Source organism: Mytilus galloprovincialis, chromosome 2 (genome assembly GCF_965363235.1).
Source record: "Mytilus galloprovincialis chromosome 2, xbMytGall1.hap1.1, whole genome shotgun sequence".
NCBI lineage: Eukaryota > Metazoa > Mollusca > Bivalvia > Mytilida > Mytilidae > Mytilus > Mytilus galloprovincialis.
In genome coordinates, this window is record NC_134839.1 from 80,536,345 (window position 1) to 80,553,273 (window position 16,929).

A 16,929-nucleotide genomic window follows, 5' to 3' on the forward strand; every position below is an offset into this window, starting at 1 on the left:
GTGTAAGTATAAGAAATAACAGGTGTAGCTTTATTTTTGAAGTAATCAGGTATGGTTTTTTGTACAGATTTTTTATGGAAATATTGCTAATATTTACAGCATCTAAACCTTTATTGGCGAATTCTACCTTAAAAAATAACGTTGTTCCTCATTATTGGATGTAGTCGATACAGGTTTGAATAGTCTATGGTTAGCAATGTCCATGATTATTGCAACTAGTCTATGCAAAACAGAACGAGAATCAGTAACGGAAGTATTTTGGGCTTCTTGAAATAGTAAAGAAAGTTTTGACAATGGAATGGAGTATAATTTAGTTCTGATATGATGAATTCCAAAAGGTTTTTGAACAGACGTTAACAGACTATCAATTGTCACGGTGTGTACAGCAGGTGGTATATATTTTCTGTGACCATGACTTCTATTTCGTCGAGCAGAAGTATTAAACAATTGTAATGTATTGACGGTACTACACCTAGGACTAGACAAAATACCTACACCATCAATTTTGTCATTGCACCCATAGGGAATGGCTGTTGTCAAAGTAAGACCTTAGCTCTGTTTTGATCAATTGTCACTGATGAGTCGGATGTCTAAGAAAAAATGGATCTAGCAATAGCATACACAATTTTAGACCTGGTATCTTTTTTTTCACAACTAATATGGATTTAAGACCACACAGTTACATGTCATATTAGTTTGGACTGTATGTTTTTTACACCCTAACCACAAAGTAACATCAAAGGGTATAGTGTTAATTTTATAGTAGTAGGCCAGTATAATGATGACCTACAGATCAATTATGCATTTAGTTATAGTTGGTTGACTTTTTGAGGAAGAATGAAGGCTCCATAAAAAATCATGAAATGTGTTATTGGCTAGAATTGCTTATTGTTATGATTGCTGATTGAGAACTAGCTAGTGTTTAATGGTGACTAACATATCGAGTTTGCCTTACTGACCATATAGTTCTGGTTTAATTGCTGTTTTGATGGAAGTCTTATAAATGTTTACTCATCATCTAAACGATGATTTACCATTGACACATAATAGACATTAAAACTTCTTACTGTGGTGACAAACAGCCATAGCAAGTATGTCAAGTACATTCAAATTACATGTAAAAAAACGCAATCACTTAAGATAATTTATTTTTTTAAATTCCTCATTAAAAAATGATCAAATAAATCTAATAACTTTTTTGTCACAAATCCTCAATTTGCTTTATCCTATTCAGAATTGTTTTTATCTGTTTTTGTAGTTCTTCTGTCTGAAATAAACAAATTAATATTATCAGTAAAATTCAGCTTGTAAATCAAACTAATGCCCTATAATACTATTACCTTATTGATTTATTAATACGGTTATAACAAGATATAATAAATTTCTTTTTGTTTGATATATATACTCAGTACATCAATGACATTTTTTAAATGTACCATTGCGCAAATTTGAAAATAACCTTAGTGCTCACAAATATGTCACATTGTAAATCTTTGAAGTCATATAAATTCCCAAAGTACCTTTCAATAGAGCACAGTATTAACTTGATAGTGGACACTAGTATAAAAAAGAGGTGAAATAAACCAGATGGACATTCAAACTCATAAGTGGAAAATAATCTGACAACACCATGGCTAGAAAAGAAAAAGACCAACAAACAAACAATAGGACACAAAACACATCATAGAAAACTAAAAACTGAGGTACACGAACCCCAACAAAACTAGGGGTTATCATAGGTTCTCAGGCAGGGTAGGAAGATCCTGCTCCACATGAGGCCCAGTGTGTTACTAGGGGTTATCACAGGTTCTCAGGCAGGGTAGGAAGATCCTGCTCCACATGAGTGTGTTACTCATATAAGTGAAAACCCAGTAATTAAAGTAATTGGGTAGGATACCTTCATGACAAAAGGGATAAAATTGTAGTTACTACATCAGGAACATATCAGCTATCATGAGTGAAACAGATATTTCATAATGGTAAGCCGACTCGTGATGGCATCTGTAAAACTTACTTAGGGATGACTGAAAGCCATAAAGATATCCTTATAGATAACCTGAAGGCTTTTTACTACATGGCATAGAGAGATTCCTTGAAATCCTATGTAAGCCCTTTACTGAAGGCAATAGGAAGGTCCCTTAAAATCACATGTAGTCCCATTACTGAAGGCCATATAGATAATCCCTGACATAACCTGTAAACTCATTATGGCATGGCATAGACCAATCCCTTGAAATCCCATGTAAGCCTTTTACTGAAGGTCATAGGGATCCCTAGAAATCACCTGTAATCTCATTATTGAAGGCCATAGAGATCCCTAGAAATCACCTGTAATCTCATCATTGAAGGCAATAGAGATCCTTAGAAATCACATGTAATCTCATTACTGAAGGCCATAGGAATCCCTAGAAATCGCCTGTAATCTCATTATTGAAGGCCATAGACATCCCTAGAAATCACCTGTAATCTCATCATTAAAGGCAATAGAGATCCTTAAAAATCACCTGTAATCTCATCATTGAAGGCAATAGAGATCCTTAGAAATCACCTGTAATCTCATTACTGAAGGTCATAGAGATCCATAGAAATCACCTGTAATCTCATCATTGAAGGCAATAGAGATCCTTACAAATCGCCTGTAATCTCATTATTGAAGGCCATAGAGATCCCTAGAAATCACCTGTAATCTCATCATTGAAGGCAATAGAGATCCTTAGAAATCACATGTAACCTCATTGCCGAAGGCCATAGAGATCCCTTATAATCACATGTAATCTCATTACTGAAGGCCATAGAGATCCCTAGAAATCACCTATAATCTCATCATTGAAGGCAATAGAGATCCCTAGAAATCACCTGTAATCTCATTAGTGAAGGTCATAGAGATCCCTAATCAAAGCGCTGTAAGCGCTGATGGCAGTTAACCAAAAACCAAGGCAACCGTAATTATGAAAACTGTGGCAATGTTGCCTCAACATTAAACATTCATATATAGTACATTCATGTTTATCTAATGATTTATTTATTAAGGCAAATAATTTATATGTTATCAAGGTTTCAAAAGCAAACATATATCAATGTATATTTTTTATGGTGAGTCTGCAGTGGTACAAGTTCCCAATGATTGCAGGTGTTCTACTTGGTAGTTAACCTTGGTTTTATTTGACTGCTAGAAGTTCAATTTGACATAGTATGAACATGTAATAGTATGAATGGACTGGTTTCCCTGGAAAGAAAACTGAGTTTGTGTTCTATAGTACAAAAGTTATGAGACACGAATCAGACAAATGTTCACTACAACAGGGATCAAAGATGAGGTCTGACTGACTTGCCCATAGTAAATGTAAATGATTTGTTATTTTGTCACATACATATGAATATATATAATTTAGGGGTGGGGATCTCAACGGTTTTCAAGTTCTCAAACAGGTAGGGGTAGGCAGAGGATTTAGGGGGCAGGGGGCCAGGCCCCCTTTTTGGGAAAAAATTTGGTTGCTTATATAGGGAATCACTGAAGCGTGACTGGAGCGGGCCCCTCTTAGGTCAGTCAGTGGGCCCCACTTATGAAAATTTCTGGATCTGCCACTGGGGGTAGGGTGACCCTAGGGACTTCCCCTACATTTCATTTTATTTGTTATATTGTCCCATACATGAATATATATGGTTTAGGGGTGGGGATCTCATTGGTTTCCAAGTTCTCAAATAGGAAGGGTAGGGTGACCCAAGGGACTCCCCCTATATTTCATTTAATTAGTTATATTGATCCATACATGAATATATATTGTTTTGGTGTGGGGATCTCGACCGTTTCCAAGTTCTCAAACAGGAGGGTTGGGATGACCACAGGGACTTCCCTTATATTTCATTTGATTTGTTATATTGTCCCATGCATGAGTATATATGGTTTAGGGGTAAGGATCTTGACCATTTCCAAGTTCTCAAACAGGAGGGTGAACAGTGACCTCAGGGACTCCCCCTATCTTTCATCTGATTTGTTATATTGTCCCATACATGAATATATATGGTTTAGGGATGGGGATCTCGACCATTTTTAAATTCTAAAACAGGAGGGGTGGGGTGACCCCTAGCGACTCTTCCTATATTTCATTTGATTTTTCATATTGTCACAAACATGAATATATATGGTTAAGAGGTGTGGATCCTGACCGTTTCCAAGTTCTCAAACAGGAGGGGGTGGGGTAACTCCAGGGACTCCCCCTATATTTCATTTTTTATTTATTATATTGTCCTATACTTGAATATATGCAGGGGCGGATTCAGACGGGGGAGGGTTGCGGGCTTGCACCCCCCATTAAATTTGCAAAGCATGGGTTGTTCTCAGCTTAATAAAGAAAATTCCGATAATTTTACCTTAATTTTTTTTAGCCTCGCTCTGCTCGGCGAAAATTTAAGTTTGCGCCCCTCCTAACCTAAAATCCTGGATCTGCCCCTCATATGGTTTAGAGGTGGGGAGCTCGACCGTTTCCAAGTTATCAAACAGGAGGGGTAGAGTGGCCCAAAGAATGCCACCTATGTATCATATGATTTACTTACATTAAGGTATATATAATATAGTTGCATTATTTGTGAAAATAAAGAATGAAACTTTCAGCTACTTTAATTGACCCTTCAAAATTGAGAAAAAACAAATAACCCCTCGAAATCGCAGTAATATGTTTACACTTTAAAAGCATCTCGCATGCATTATCATCATTTATCATTTATAAAGAAAATTTAGACTGTGACCATGAACATGTATATTGTTAGATATACTGTTCCCAGCTGGCACGTTGTATTGGATTTTTAAATTAAAATTTATCAAAAAGTAATTTTTAGTTTCTGAATAAAATATTTTTCTGCTTTTTCTTTCTTTTACATATATCTTTTGGTTTACAATACTAGTGTTTATATTCATTTACCATGCATAGATGTATTTTTCAACTGCTTAGATTTATTTTGTAAATGATCGTCAAACCCGGAATTACCCTTATCCGCTCCCGGAATCGGATCCGATTTTGTAAAATTTTGTCTTCACGGCCGCCATTGTTATGTGTTTACAATGTTGTTTTTGTCAATCAGATACGATTTTACTCGAATTTATACAATATTTGTCGGCGATTTTCTGTATAAAGCTAGCGGTTGAACAAAATGAACATCGCCGTCATGAATATTAATGATAAAAATAAGTTTTTAGCTCGTTTAATTGGAGACTTTGGTGAACATGGTGAAAAGGTTTGCAAAGTAAATTCTTATTTTCTTTCAAATGTAAGGCGACTACGTCGGGCGTAGCTAGAAACCAACTATCCTAGTCGAAATTCCGCTTGCAAAAGTGGAAGGTCTCGGACCACTGCTAATTTGCACACCTGCCTCCAAATTGAAAAGCTACGAAAATTTCTTTTTCTAATTTGAAATTGCCGCCAACAGCATGAACAGTTGAATTATATAATAGACTACTGACGTAGTTGTACTACGTATTGATGACAAATAATATTCCTACGACTTTTGTCATTTGGGAAATCTAAACTGCTTGTCTTAAGAGATTTTCGGCGATTAAATATTTCATACAATTGTTCTTTGACATCTTAGCTAAAAGCACAAGTCATAATGAACTACACAAGGATTTTTAATAAGCACTACTTCCTATGTGTAACTTTAAAACTTTTGGATAAATCGACGATCATTTAAGGTTTTTCTGGTCATTTTTTTTGTAATCCAGAATAAAAAGTATTAAAAAAGTGTTCAATTAGTTATATATAACATAGTAACAAGCTAGATAATAACAATGGCAAGTATTTCAGGATTTATTGGGTAGAACACAAATCTAGGGTGCTCGCATCATGCAGCTTAACTGCATAAAAATCACCTGTAATCTCATAGTGAAGGTCATACATGTAGAGATCCCTAGAAATCACCTGTAATCTCATTGCTGAAGGTCATAGAGATCCCTAACAAGAGTGCACACGCTGAAATGTCTCGCCTTCTATACTAATCATTGATATTATGTTGATAGTCCTAAGTATAAAGCTTAGTTTTATTACAACTGTCTCATAAACTTAACATTAACCAAGATAACTAAACAAAGACCAATGAACCTTGAAAATGAGGTCAAGGTCAGATGAACCATGCCAGGCAGACATGTACAGCTAACAATGCTTCTATACAACATATATAGTTGACCCATTACTTATAGTTTAAGAAAAATAGACCAAAACACAAAAACTTAACACTGTGCAATGAACCGTGAAAATGAGGTCACCGTCAAATAAAACCTGCGCGACTGACATAAAGATCATAAAATATTTCCATACACCAAATATAGTTGACCTATGGCATACAGTATAAGATAAAAAGACCAAAAACTCAAAAACTTAACTTTGACCACTGAACCATGAAAATGAGGTCAAGGTCACATGGCATCTGCCCGCTAGACATGTACACCTTACCATCATTCCATACAACAAATATAGTAGACCTATTGCATATAGTATGAGACAAGAGTGCACACGCTGAAATGTCTCGCCTTCTATACTAATCATTGATATTATGTTGATAGTCTTAAGTATAAAGCTTTATTACAACTGTCTCATAAACTTAACATTAACCAAGATAACTAAACAAAGACCAATGAACCATGAAAATGAGGTCAAGGTCAGATAAACCATGCCAGGCAGACATGTACAGCTAACTATGCTTCTATACAACATATATAGTTGACCTATTACTTATAGTTTAAGAAAAATAGACCAAAACACAAAAAATTAACACTGTGCAATGAACCGTGAAAATGAGGTCATGGTCAAAAGAAACCTGCGCTACTGACATAAAGATCATAAAATATTTCCATACACCAAATATAGTTGACCTATGGCATATAGTATTAGATAAATAGACCAAAACTTAAAAACTTAACTTTGACCACTGAACCATGAAAATGAGGTCAAGGTCACATGACATCTGCCCGCTAGACATGTACACCTTACAATCATTCCATACAACAAATATAGTAGACCCATTGCATATAGTATGAAAAAAACAGACCAAAACACAAAAATTTAACTATAACCACTGAACCATGAAAATGAGGTCAAAGTCACATGACATCTGCCCGCTAGACATGTACACTTTACAATCATTCCATACAACAAATACAGTAGACCTATTGCATATAGTATGAAAAAAAACAGACCAAAACACAAAAATTTAACTATAACCACTGAACCATGAAAATGAGGTCAAGGTCAGATGACACCTGCCAGTTGGACATGTACACCTTACAGTCCTTCCATACACCGAATATACAAGCCCTATTGCTTATAGTATCTGAGATATGGACTTGACCACCAAAACTTAACCTTGTTCACTGATCCATGAAATGAGGTTGAGGTCAAGTGAAAACTGTCTGACAGACATGAGGACCTTGCAAGGTACGCACATATCAAATATAGTTATCCTATTACTTATAATAAGAGAGAATTCATCATTACAAAAAATCTGAACTTTTTTTTCAAGTGGTCACTGAACCATGAAAATGAGGTCAAGGACATTGGACATGTGACTGACCGAAACTTCGTAACATGAAGCATCTATATACAAAGTATGAAGCATCCAGGTCTTCCACCTTCTAAAATATAAAGCTTTTAAGAAGTTAGCTAACACCGCCGCCGTAGCCGCCGCCGCCGCCGGATCACTATCCCTATGTCGAGCTTTCTGCAACAAAAGTTGCAGGCTCGACAAAAAACAGACCAAAACACAAAAATTTAACTATAACCACTGAACCATGAAAATGAGGTCAAGGTCAGATGACACCTGCCAGTTGGACATGTATACCTTACAGTCCTTCCATACACCGAATATACTAGCCCTATTGCTTATAGTATCTGAGATATGGACTTGACCACCAAAACTTAACCTTGATCACTGATCCATGAAATGAGGTCGAGGTCAAGTGAAAACTGTCTGACAGACATGAGGACCTTGCAAGGTACGCACATACCAAATATAGTTATCCTATTACTTATAATAAGAGAGAATTCAACATTACAAAAAATTTGAACTTTTTTTTCAAGTGGTCACTGAACCATGAAAATGAGGTCAAGGACATTGGACATGTGACTGACGGAAACTTCGTAACATGAAGCATCTATATACAAAGTATGAAGCATCCAGGTCTTCCACCTTCTGAAATATAAAGCTTTTAAGAAGTGAGCTAACACCGCCGCCGCCGCCGCCGCCGGATCACTATCCCTATGTCGAGCTATCTGCAACAAAAGTTGCAGGCTCGACAAAAATCACCTGTAATCTCATTATTGAAGGCCATAGTGATCCCTAGAAACCACATGTAATCTCATAACTGAAGGCCATAGAGATTCATAAAAATCACCTGTAATCTCATTATTGAAGGCCATAGAGATCCCTAGAAATCGCCTGTAATCTCATTATTGAAGGCCATAGAGATCCCTAGAAATCACATGTAACCTCATTACTGAAGGTTATCTTTTTACTTATGGCCGTAGGGTGAAAATACTTCTATACTTAAAGTCCATTTACCTTTTCATCCTTTACTTTAACAGAATTTTCATATTTTCTACTGCTTTTGCTCTTTGTCAACTTTTCTATTTTCTTTTCAACTTTCTTTATTTTTTCTTTTAGTTTTGAAACCTCTACAGCTGGGTCTATTATGTCCTGTAACATAAAGAACAATTAAAACAAATTGTTAACTGAAACAATATGATATGTAAGATCTAATACATCCTGTTACATGTAAAACAAAAAACAAAATTGTAAAAAAAATCCATATGGTCTGAAATAACTCTATATAAAAGGTAATTTAACAGTGTTTGCTCTATTTTTCTGGAATCATGCATAGATTTGAGATTTAATTGAACTTTAAAAGTGATGAATCGTTAATTTTAAAACCTGAGAGAAATGTACTTTTAATTATTTATATCATGATAATGGTAGTTCTACTCTGTTATATTAAATTTTCTGATTGAAAAAGAGAGATAAACATGACATTAAAAAACATAACATCTAAAATATTGATATAATACTAGAACTCTGCTTATCTGTCTGTCCCTATTGACTAATACTGGAGTTATAAATTATTAAAAATTTGTCAGGACAACAATACATGTCTTTTGCTATCAAAATTGATAAAAGTTACAAAGTGACAGGTTAATTTCTTTACACATTTTCTGTTATAAAAGATTATGATTTGGGTAAGAATAGTGACAATTATGTCCCACCCATAATTCCAAAAACAAGTATGAAAACCGGGGACAAAATCCTTTCACTTTGTCAGTACAATAATCAATTTGATCAAACAGAAATCCCTTGCTGTTTAGTGTTTACTCCTAATATTTGTATTCTTTGTGCCCATCGACCTCTCCTATACACATGTCACACCAATGCCATTACCAAATTGACATCCTTGGATGTAAATTACAGAAGAATTACTATCATAATTTGGCAACAGTGGTATGATCAATTAACAACATGACTTGAAGGTTTTTAGAAAGTGCAGATTCATGCTTTATTCATAAATGTTGGTATGATTATGAAAGTGTTTATCCCATTTCAATCTTTTTTCATATCAGAAATCCCATGTTCTATTTCTAACCAAATTTTTCACAACAGACTTATAATATAAATGAGTACAAAACACAAGTTCGATTAGGCCCTAAAATGGCCCCTATTTCTAGCTACAATTTCAAATTAGGCTTTATTGACCAATATCCCAATGAATCATAGCTAATACAATGACTAAATAGAAAATATTACTGTGTTCACACTATAAAAATCTACACTGGGTCGAACCCGGGTTAATTAACCTGAATCAATTACCCTAGTTCACACTTGATAAAAATTAACCTGGTTTGGGATTTTTCCTCTCAACAAAAATAGAAATGTTAACGCCCATAGTGTACCCTGAATCTGTCCACTATACATATTTACATACTTTTTGTTCATCACAGATGCATTATTTTAAAGTCTGATTTTTTTAATTTTTGCTGCAATCCTGGCCACTTTGGGGAGTTCGATCCCCATCAAAATCCATCAAACACTTTCAATGTTTTCGAATAAAGTGACATTATCCAAATTGAACCCATTTTCGCCCAAAAAAGCGATAGAGATGATAAAGGTTTCATCTTTTGCCAACATGCAGTTTAAATAAAAGAAAGATTTATACACTTATATATTGCTCTTGCTGTCGCTAATTTAATATGGTTTATATAATTCGTGACCTAGTAAATATGGTAACTAGACGTCTGTCAAAATATGACGTCGCATAATAGTTAATTCACATTGAAGGCGTATTTAAGCAAACGTCACAATAGCAACAACCTCCCATTAACTTCACTTTGCATTCACATTTAGAAATGATGTAGTTAACCCCGCGGGTTAAGGCATTCACACTACCTAAGTTTAACTCGGATTTACCAATTTGGGTCAACCTCAGTTTGAAAGGGCATAGTGTGAACAGGGTTTATGTCTTTTGTTGAAAATTCATGTATTTGCGTTCAATTCATGATGTCACAAACCACATCCCTTTTGATTTTTCACAACAAAATTCAAACTGGTAAATTTTCATAAATGTCATGAACAGAAAACAAAGCGTGATATTTTTTTTGTCACCAAAAAAGATCTTTTCGTATAATGTTTGTTTCAACATTTTTTCGTTTTGCATATTTATTTTGTCAAATCCCTGCACTCTATGATTGCTAAGCCTTTTTTTGCAAAAATCTCTATATTTGGCCTATTTGGATTGTAAAAATTAAAGCTATAAAATAATAACTGGACAAAAAAAGTTTTATCTAATTTCTCGTAGGTCTTTTCATCAACTTAAACATTTTTTATCTTGAAACATTAGACTTAATAATTGGGGACAAATATGACCCTCACCAAACTCTTGAAATCACAAGTTTAATTTCTGAAAGGACACTGGCTTAATTTTCCAGTGCAGAAAAAAATTATTTGCATACAAATTCCCTGACATAGTTTGCAGACAATATAGGTAATAATTTTATGTTCTATGAAACTTATTTCAAGCTGTCTTTACATCCACGTGTAAGATATGAATGAGTATAAGTCACTTACATAACAAATGTCTAAAACTTTGCAATCTTTGTGAAAAGAAATTTAAAAAGAAGAATCTACTTAGGCTTAAAAAAAATGCTTCCTTGCAGCATCATGGAACTTGAAATTAAAACAAAATCTTTAGTTTCTTTCTTCTTCAACATATCACTCACCTATAACCCAACACACTCAAAACATAACTCTTGTCAAAACTGATGAAGACTTTTGTTGTCAAAGTAAATGCAGAAAGGAGAGAGAACATGTAACCTTTGACAATAACTGACAGACTCAGTGTTATACTTCGTTCTTTATGTCAAGTAGACATTATCTTACTGCCTAGGATAGTCAGTAGCCTAGGTTTTTCTAATCAAAAATAAGAATGCCACCAATAATTGTTTTTTACTTCGTGATACAGAAATAGATGTGTTTATGGTTACAAAAAATAACCACTTTTGACTTTTTTTCATTACATACACATACACAAACACATCTAATTCTTTTATTTTATAAATGAAAGGATATTTTCTATAAGGATAAAATCTATTGATGTCTCAAGTTATTCAAATAACATACAGAAAAATCAATAGCATACTAAATCAGAACAAACTGAATCACTTTTCCTTAATTGTCAAATTCCAATGTCACCATAACCAGAAGTCAACAAATAAGAGTAAAACATTAGCCAATTATCTCCCCTTAAAAGGCATGTACAAACATCCTAATCCTCTCAATGTTTACACTGAGATAAACTTTATCCAATCTATTGCTTACAAAGAGGTAATACACATACAGGTAAGATGAGGGGCTTTTATGAGGGTCTATATGGAGTACAAATGTACTAGTACTCTAATATACATCTTCTGAAGTTTTTAGTTCATGGGATTTAGGGTTGGTACTTGGCATTGGGCTAACCTACATGTTCCCTTATGGTTGCTATGACTAAAAAGAAGATAGGTGCACATAAGTCTCATTGATAAAACAAATCTGTTCTCTTTAAAACTTGACTGAACCTCAAAGAAGATTAGTTATTCTCACGATAACATACATACTATAAATTTAGAAATTATTGTGTGCATTAATTATTGCGATTTTTGCAAAATGGACAAAAATTTTAAATTAATTATTGCAATTTGTGGTTAAGCTGCATACAGATATATCACTCATATGTCAGAATGTGAGTTTTTATTATTGCGATTCTCTACCAGTCACATTATTCGCAATAATAAAAATCTCACATAAATTTCTGAATTTACAGAAATCATAATCAACTAATTTTCTCCTAATTTCAATAAATTTTTAAAAGTGACCTTCTGTATAATAATCTAAATTGTGTATGAAGGATTTGTATGCATATATATGTGCTGAAAAGAATTGAAGGTAATGGGCATGACTGTCAGCCTTTAGAATGGAGGAGTGTGCAAAACTTTGAAATTTCTGTCCCTTGTCATAAAATGTCAAAGATAAGAAAAAAACTATGTCTACAAAAACTGTGCTGCTTGTAAAAGTTTGTAAAATAATAGAAAGGACTAATGATAATATAATACATTTAAAGAGAAATACTGCAATCCCAAATATGACTTAAGACCCTCAATGTTTAGTTTGTCTAGAGAAAATACTCAATAGACCTAAGAAACATCAAAATACTTTCAACAGCAATATCTTGCATAAGTACTTGTTTTCAATAAAACTTGAAATCTATAAGTGTGTTGATACACCATAAATCCATATGAAATTTGAAATCGATATAATGTTATGAATAATTGGGAAAACTTTTGTTTTTCTAATGAGAAAATTATTAATAGATATTGTTTTCATAGCAGATTTTCAGTTTCAAAATATTCAGTGAGAAATTTAAAAATTATGGGTAATGCTTTGATGTACAACATTTGGTCTCTTATCAAATAAAATACATTAAAGTTAACCAACATGTACTTCTGAACTTTGTTAGATACAAGCTGTACAAGAGAATGTTTCAAAAAGTCCTAAACTGTAAACAACCAACATTAAAAAAAAAAGATCTTCTGTTTTTACGTTTATTTGGTAACAGTACTGTAAATTGCGATATATTGAGAAAAATTCTGTTAAATTCAGATAAAAAATTTCAAAATGCAAGTTTAAATTATTGCAATTATAACCCTGTCACATTTTTCGCAATAAAAAAAACCATCGCAATAATTTCAGAATTTGCAGTATTCATTTTACAGAAACTACAACTAATGTTTAATATAGGTAACCCTTTCAAGTTTTAACTTTTTGATTCAATCTAATTTAAACAGTCTCATTCAAACCAAATCTATCATTTTATCTTCAATTCTACTATGATATGACTTTTACATATCATACTATTTGTTCACAGGTGTCCAATGATGTCATAGTACTACAGTACCTAGTTCCGTGGGCTACAAATTCAATCTACACATACCCATTGAATACAATTTTATTTTAAATAAACACTATTATGATAATGTCATATTTAATGTAAAGGTATACTCAGGCTAAGTTACTAGATGACTGAAATATTGTAAACATTGGAATTAGATTTTATTCTGTTTCTTCAAAAGTTTCTTCAAACTGTACTTTCTATGTTTGGTTTTGTGAATTGATGGTTCAAAAATATGTACATGCTAACAATATTTCTCAAATAATTTGGTTATTTTAAAAAAAAAATTATGATTAAATCATACAGAAAACGAAATCATTTGGTTATAGTTAACACATACATCTTATGACAAAATCTTAACAAAAAATAAGAAATGCCATTAAAATAAATAACTTTAGTTTCAAACTTTCAGAGGAGAAGATTTAAAAATTGGCCAATCAGAACCAATGATGCCATCAAAAACATTTTGTAGAGGTCCTTATATAAATCATTCCTTCTTTTAAAGACTATCAAAGTAGTTCTAGAAATGAAGGTTTAAATTTTTGATTTCCTAAATAATTTCAATTGGAACTATGTGTCCCCAATGCTGCCATCTATACTATTAAACGAGAAGACCTCATTTTTGGTGTCGCTTCTCTTCTTTCCAGAATAAATTAATCAACACGCCTCTGTGTCATATAGGTACAGTGCATAGTCGCATTTGTCATCCATTCATATCATTATTCAGATTGAGTTATTTTAGGAGAAAAACGAGAAAAAAGGCATCCGGATATTGTCCCGTCATTGTACGAAATTTTAAGTCAGATTAGACTTCCGGTTTGCGTTTTTCTGTATACTTTGAACATACATATACTACGAATAAAGTGTATTTTTAGAATTTTATCTGCTATCATTTTCAAGTTTACTATCCACGGCGGTCACAGAGTTTATTAAATAGAGAGGGTCTGTATAGTATATCAATGATCACCATGGATCGATTAGTAAACTTAGAATTGAAAGTAAATACGCTTTATTTATATAGTAATAATTACATTAGATGTATGTTTCATTATAATACTTTATTCTGATTGGCTAACTACACATCACGTGTTATTCCGTAAGCAGTTGCATTGCTCAATACAACTTTTCGTTCATGATAACACGTGGCCAAACAATAAAGTGCACAGGTGAATTAAATAAAAAAAATATATAAAATTCGTGTTTTCATGAGCATAGCTAAAAAATGTAATTATAAGTATTGAATGCTTCCGCGCTTCATACAAAATGTACTTCGGTCAACGCTTTTACACCCCAATAAATTTACAAAAAGAAGCATTCAATTCTTAAATGAATGTTCATAATATACAGATAAGCGCTAAAATTATTCATGTGAACTTTTGATACTTTTTCTGAAATTCTCCAGTCATTAAATCTTTTACAAAATTCATTGATTACATAAAAAAAAGAAGATGTGATATGATTGCCATGTTAAGACAACTCTCCACAAGAGACCAAAATGACACAGATATTAACAACTATAGGTCACCGTACGGCCTTCAACAAAGAGCAAAGCCCATACCGCATACTCAGCTTCAAAAGACCCGAAATGACAATGTAAAACAATGCAAACGAGAAAACTAGCGGCCTTATTTATGTACCAAAAATGAACGAAAAACAAATATGTAACACATAAACAAACGACAACCACTGAATTACAGGCTCCTTACTTAAATAAATGTTCATAACATACTAAATGTATGTTCATATTGAAATTGATAGAAAACCAAAAATTGGGAACTTTGGAAATAAAGGTGGAGGGTAAAAAAACATTTTCCTGTCCCCAATAACCTATGACTTATGATACTTTTGCTGAAATTCTCCAGTCATTCTGTATTTTATTAAGTTCTTCCAACAACACTTTACATACTTTAAACTACGCTCTGAATGCCCGCGATTTCGCGGGTGTGTTCTAGTGTTATTTGAAGGAGGACATTTCAAACCTCATTCCTACCATACCAGTTTATAATTGATGAACTAGGTCTATAAATATATTGAAAACACTGAAAAATACACATTTTTCCTCTTGAAATTGGAGTTTATTGAAAATCCTTCCACAAAAATTGATTTAAATGATATTTAATTGCTGAAAATATTCCTGTTTTAAGGGTATGAATATGTGAAGAGATCAACAGTTGACTCTTTACTTTCTTAATCATTTTAGTTTGTTTGATGTATGAAAAACAAGAATGTGTCCATAGTACACGGATGCCCCATCCGCACTATCATTTTCTATGTTCAGTGAACCATGAAAATGGGGTAAAATCTCTAATTTGGCATTAAAATTAGAAAGATAATATCAAAAGTCACGTGTACTAAGTTTCAAGTTGATTGGACATCAATTTCATCAGAAACAACCACCACCAAAAACTTTAACCTGAAGAGGGACGCATGAACGGATGGATGAACAACTGAACGAACAAACGAACAAACCAACAAACGGACGGACAGACGGACAGACCAGAAATCATAATGCCAATAAATGGGGCATAAAAACATGAAAAAATATGATTTTGCATTATGACACCAACACCATGTTTAATGGTGTTATGTTATGTTATATTGTTGTTTTGATTCTTTTTCTGTGTTACAATATAGATTTCTTCTGAAAAAAAACCTAATCCCACAGCCCCATTTTCGCTTCATATCATTTTAAAAAACATATTTTACAGCAATAATATATGTTTTTTAATCAAACATTTGTGAACAGATTTTCAGGAGCATCCTGATATTTTTTGTTGCTTTTTACTTATATTCTAACCAGATGCTCCACAGGGTGCAGCTTTATACGACCGCAGAGTTCGAACCCTGAACATTGGGGCAAGTATGGACACAACATTCAAGCTTAATACAGCACTGAATGTGGATTGTGTTTAAATAGTTGACACAACACAGGTTTCTGACACATAATGAATGTGGTCTAAGAACTTAAACTTAAAAACTTTAAATTTTAAATTGGACAATACCTATTATGGTCCAATATCCAAACTCTAAATACATGGTTAGATTCAGCATATCAAAGAACCCCAAGAATTCAATTTTTGATGAAGTCAAATAAAGTTCAATTTTGGACCCTTTAGACCTCAATGTGGACCAATCTGATAACTGGGCCCAAACATCAAAACTCTAAATACATGGTTAGATTAAGCATATATCAAAGAACCCCATATATACAATTTTTGTTGAAATCAAACAAAGTTTAATTTTGGACCGCAATTTGGACCAACTTGAAAACTGGGCCTATAATCAAAAATATAAATACTGGTTTAGATTCAGCATATCAAAGAACCCCAAGGATTCAATTTTTGTTGATATCAAACATAATTTAATTTTGGACCCCAATTTGGACCAACTTGAAAACTGGGCCAATAATCAAAAATCTAAGTACATGTTTAGATTCAGCATATCAAAGAACCCCAAGAATTCAACTTTTGTTA

At 33.3% G+C, this 16,929-nt stretch overlaps 1 protein-coding gene across 1 annotated transcript in view; it reads right to left on the reverse strand.

The window, feature by feature from the left end:
• Window positions 1-1,131: 1,131 nt before the first annotated feature.
• The window catches only part of LOC143064539 (valine--tRNA ligase-like), a 55,711-nt gene continuing 39,913 nt past the window's right edge, over window positions 1,132-16,929 (reverse strand). Inside the window, exons 23-24 of the mRNA XM_076237436.1 lie at window positions 8,548-8,682; window positions 1,132-1,267 (exon numbers count right to left, since the gene is read on the reverse strand). Coding sequence (XP_076093551.1) covers window positions 1,202-1,267; window positions 8,548-8,682 — 201 coding nt within the window. The 3' untranslated portion in view covers window positions 1,132-1,201. The remainder of the gene's footprint in view (window positions 1,268-8,547; window positions 8,683-16,929) is intronic.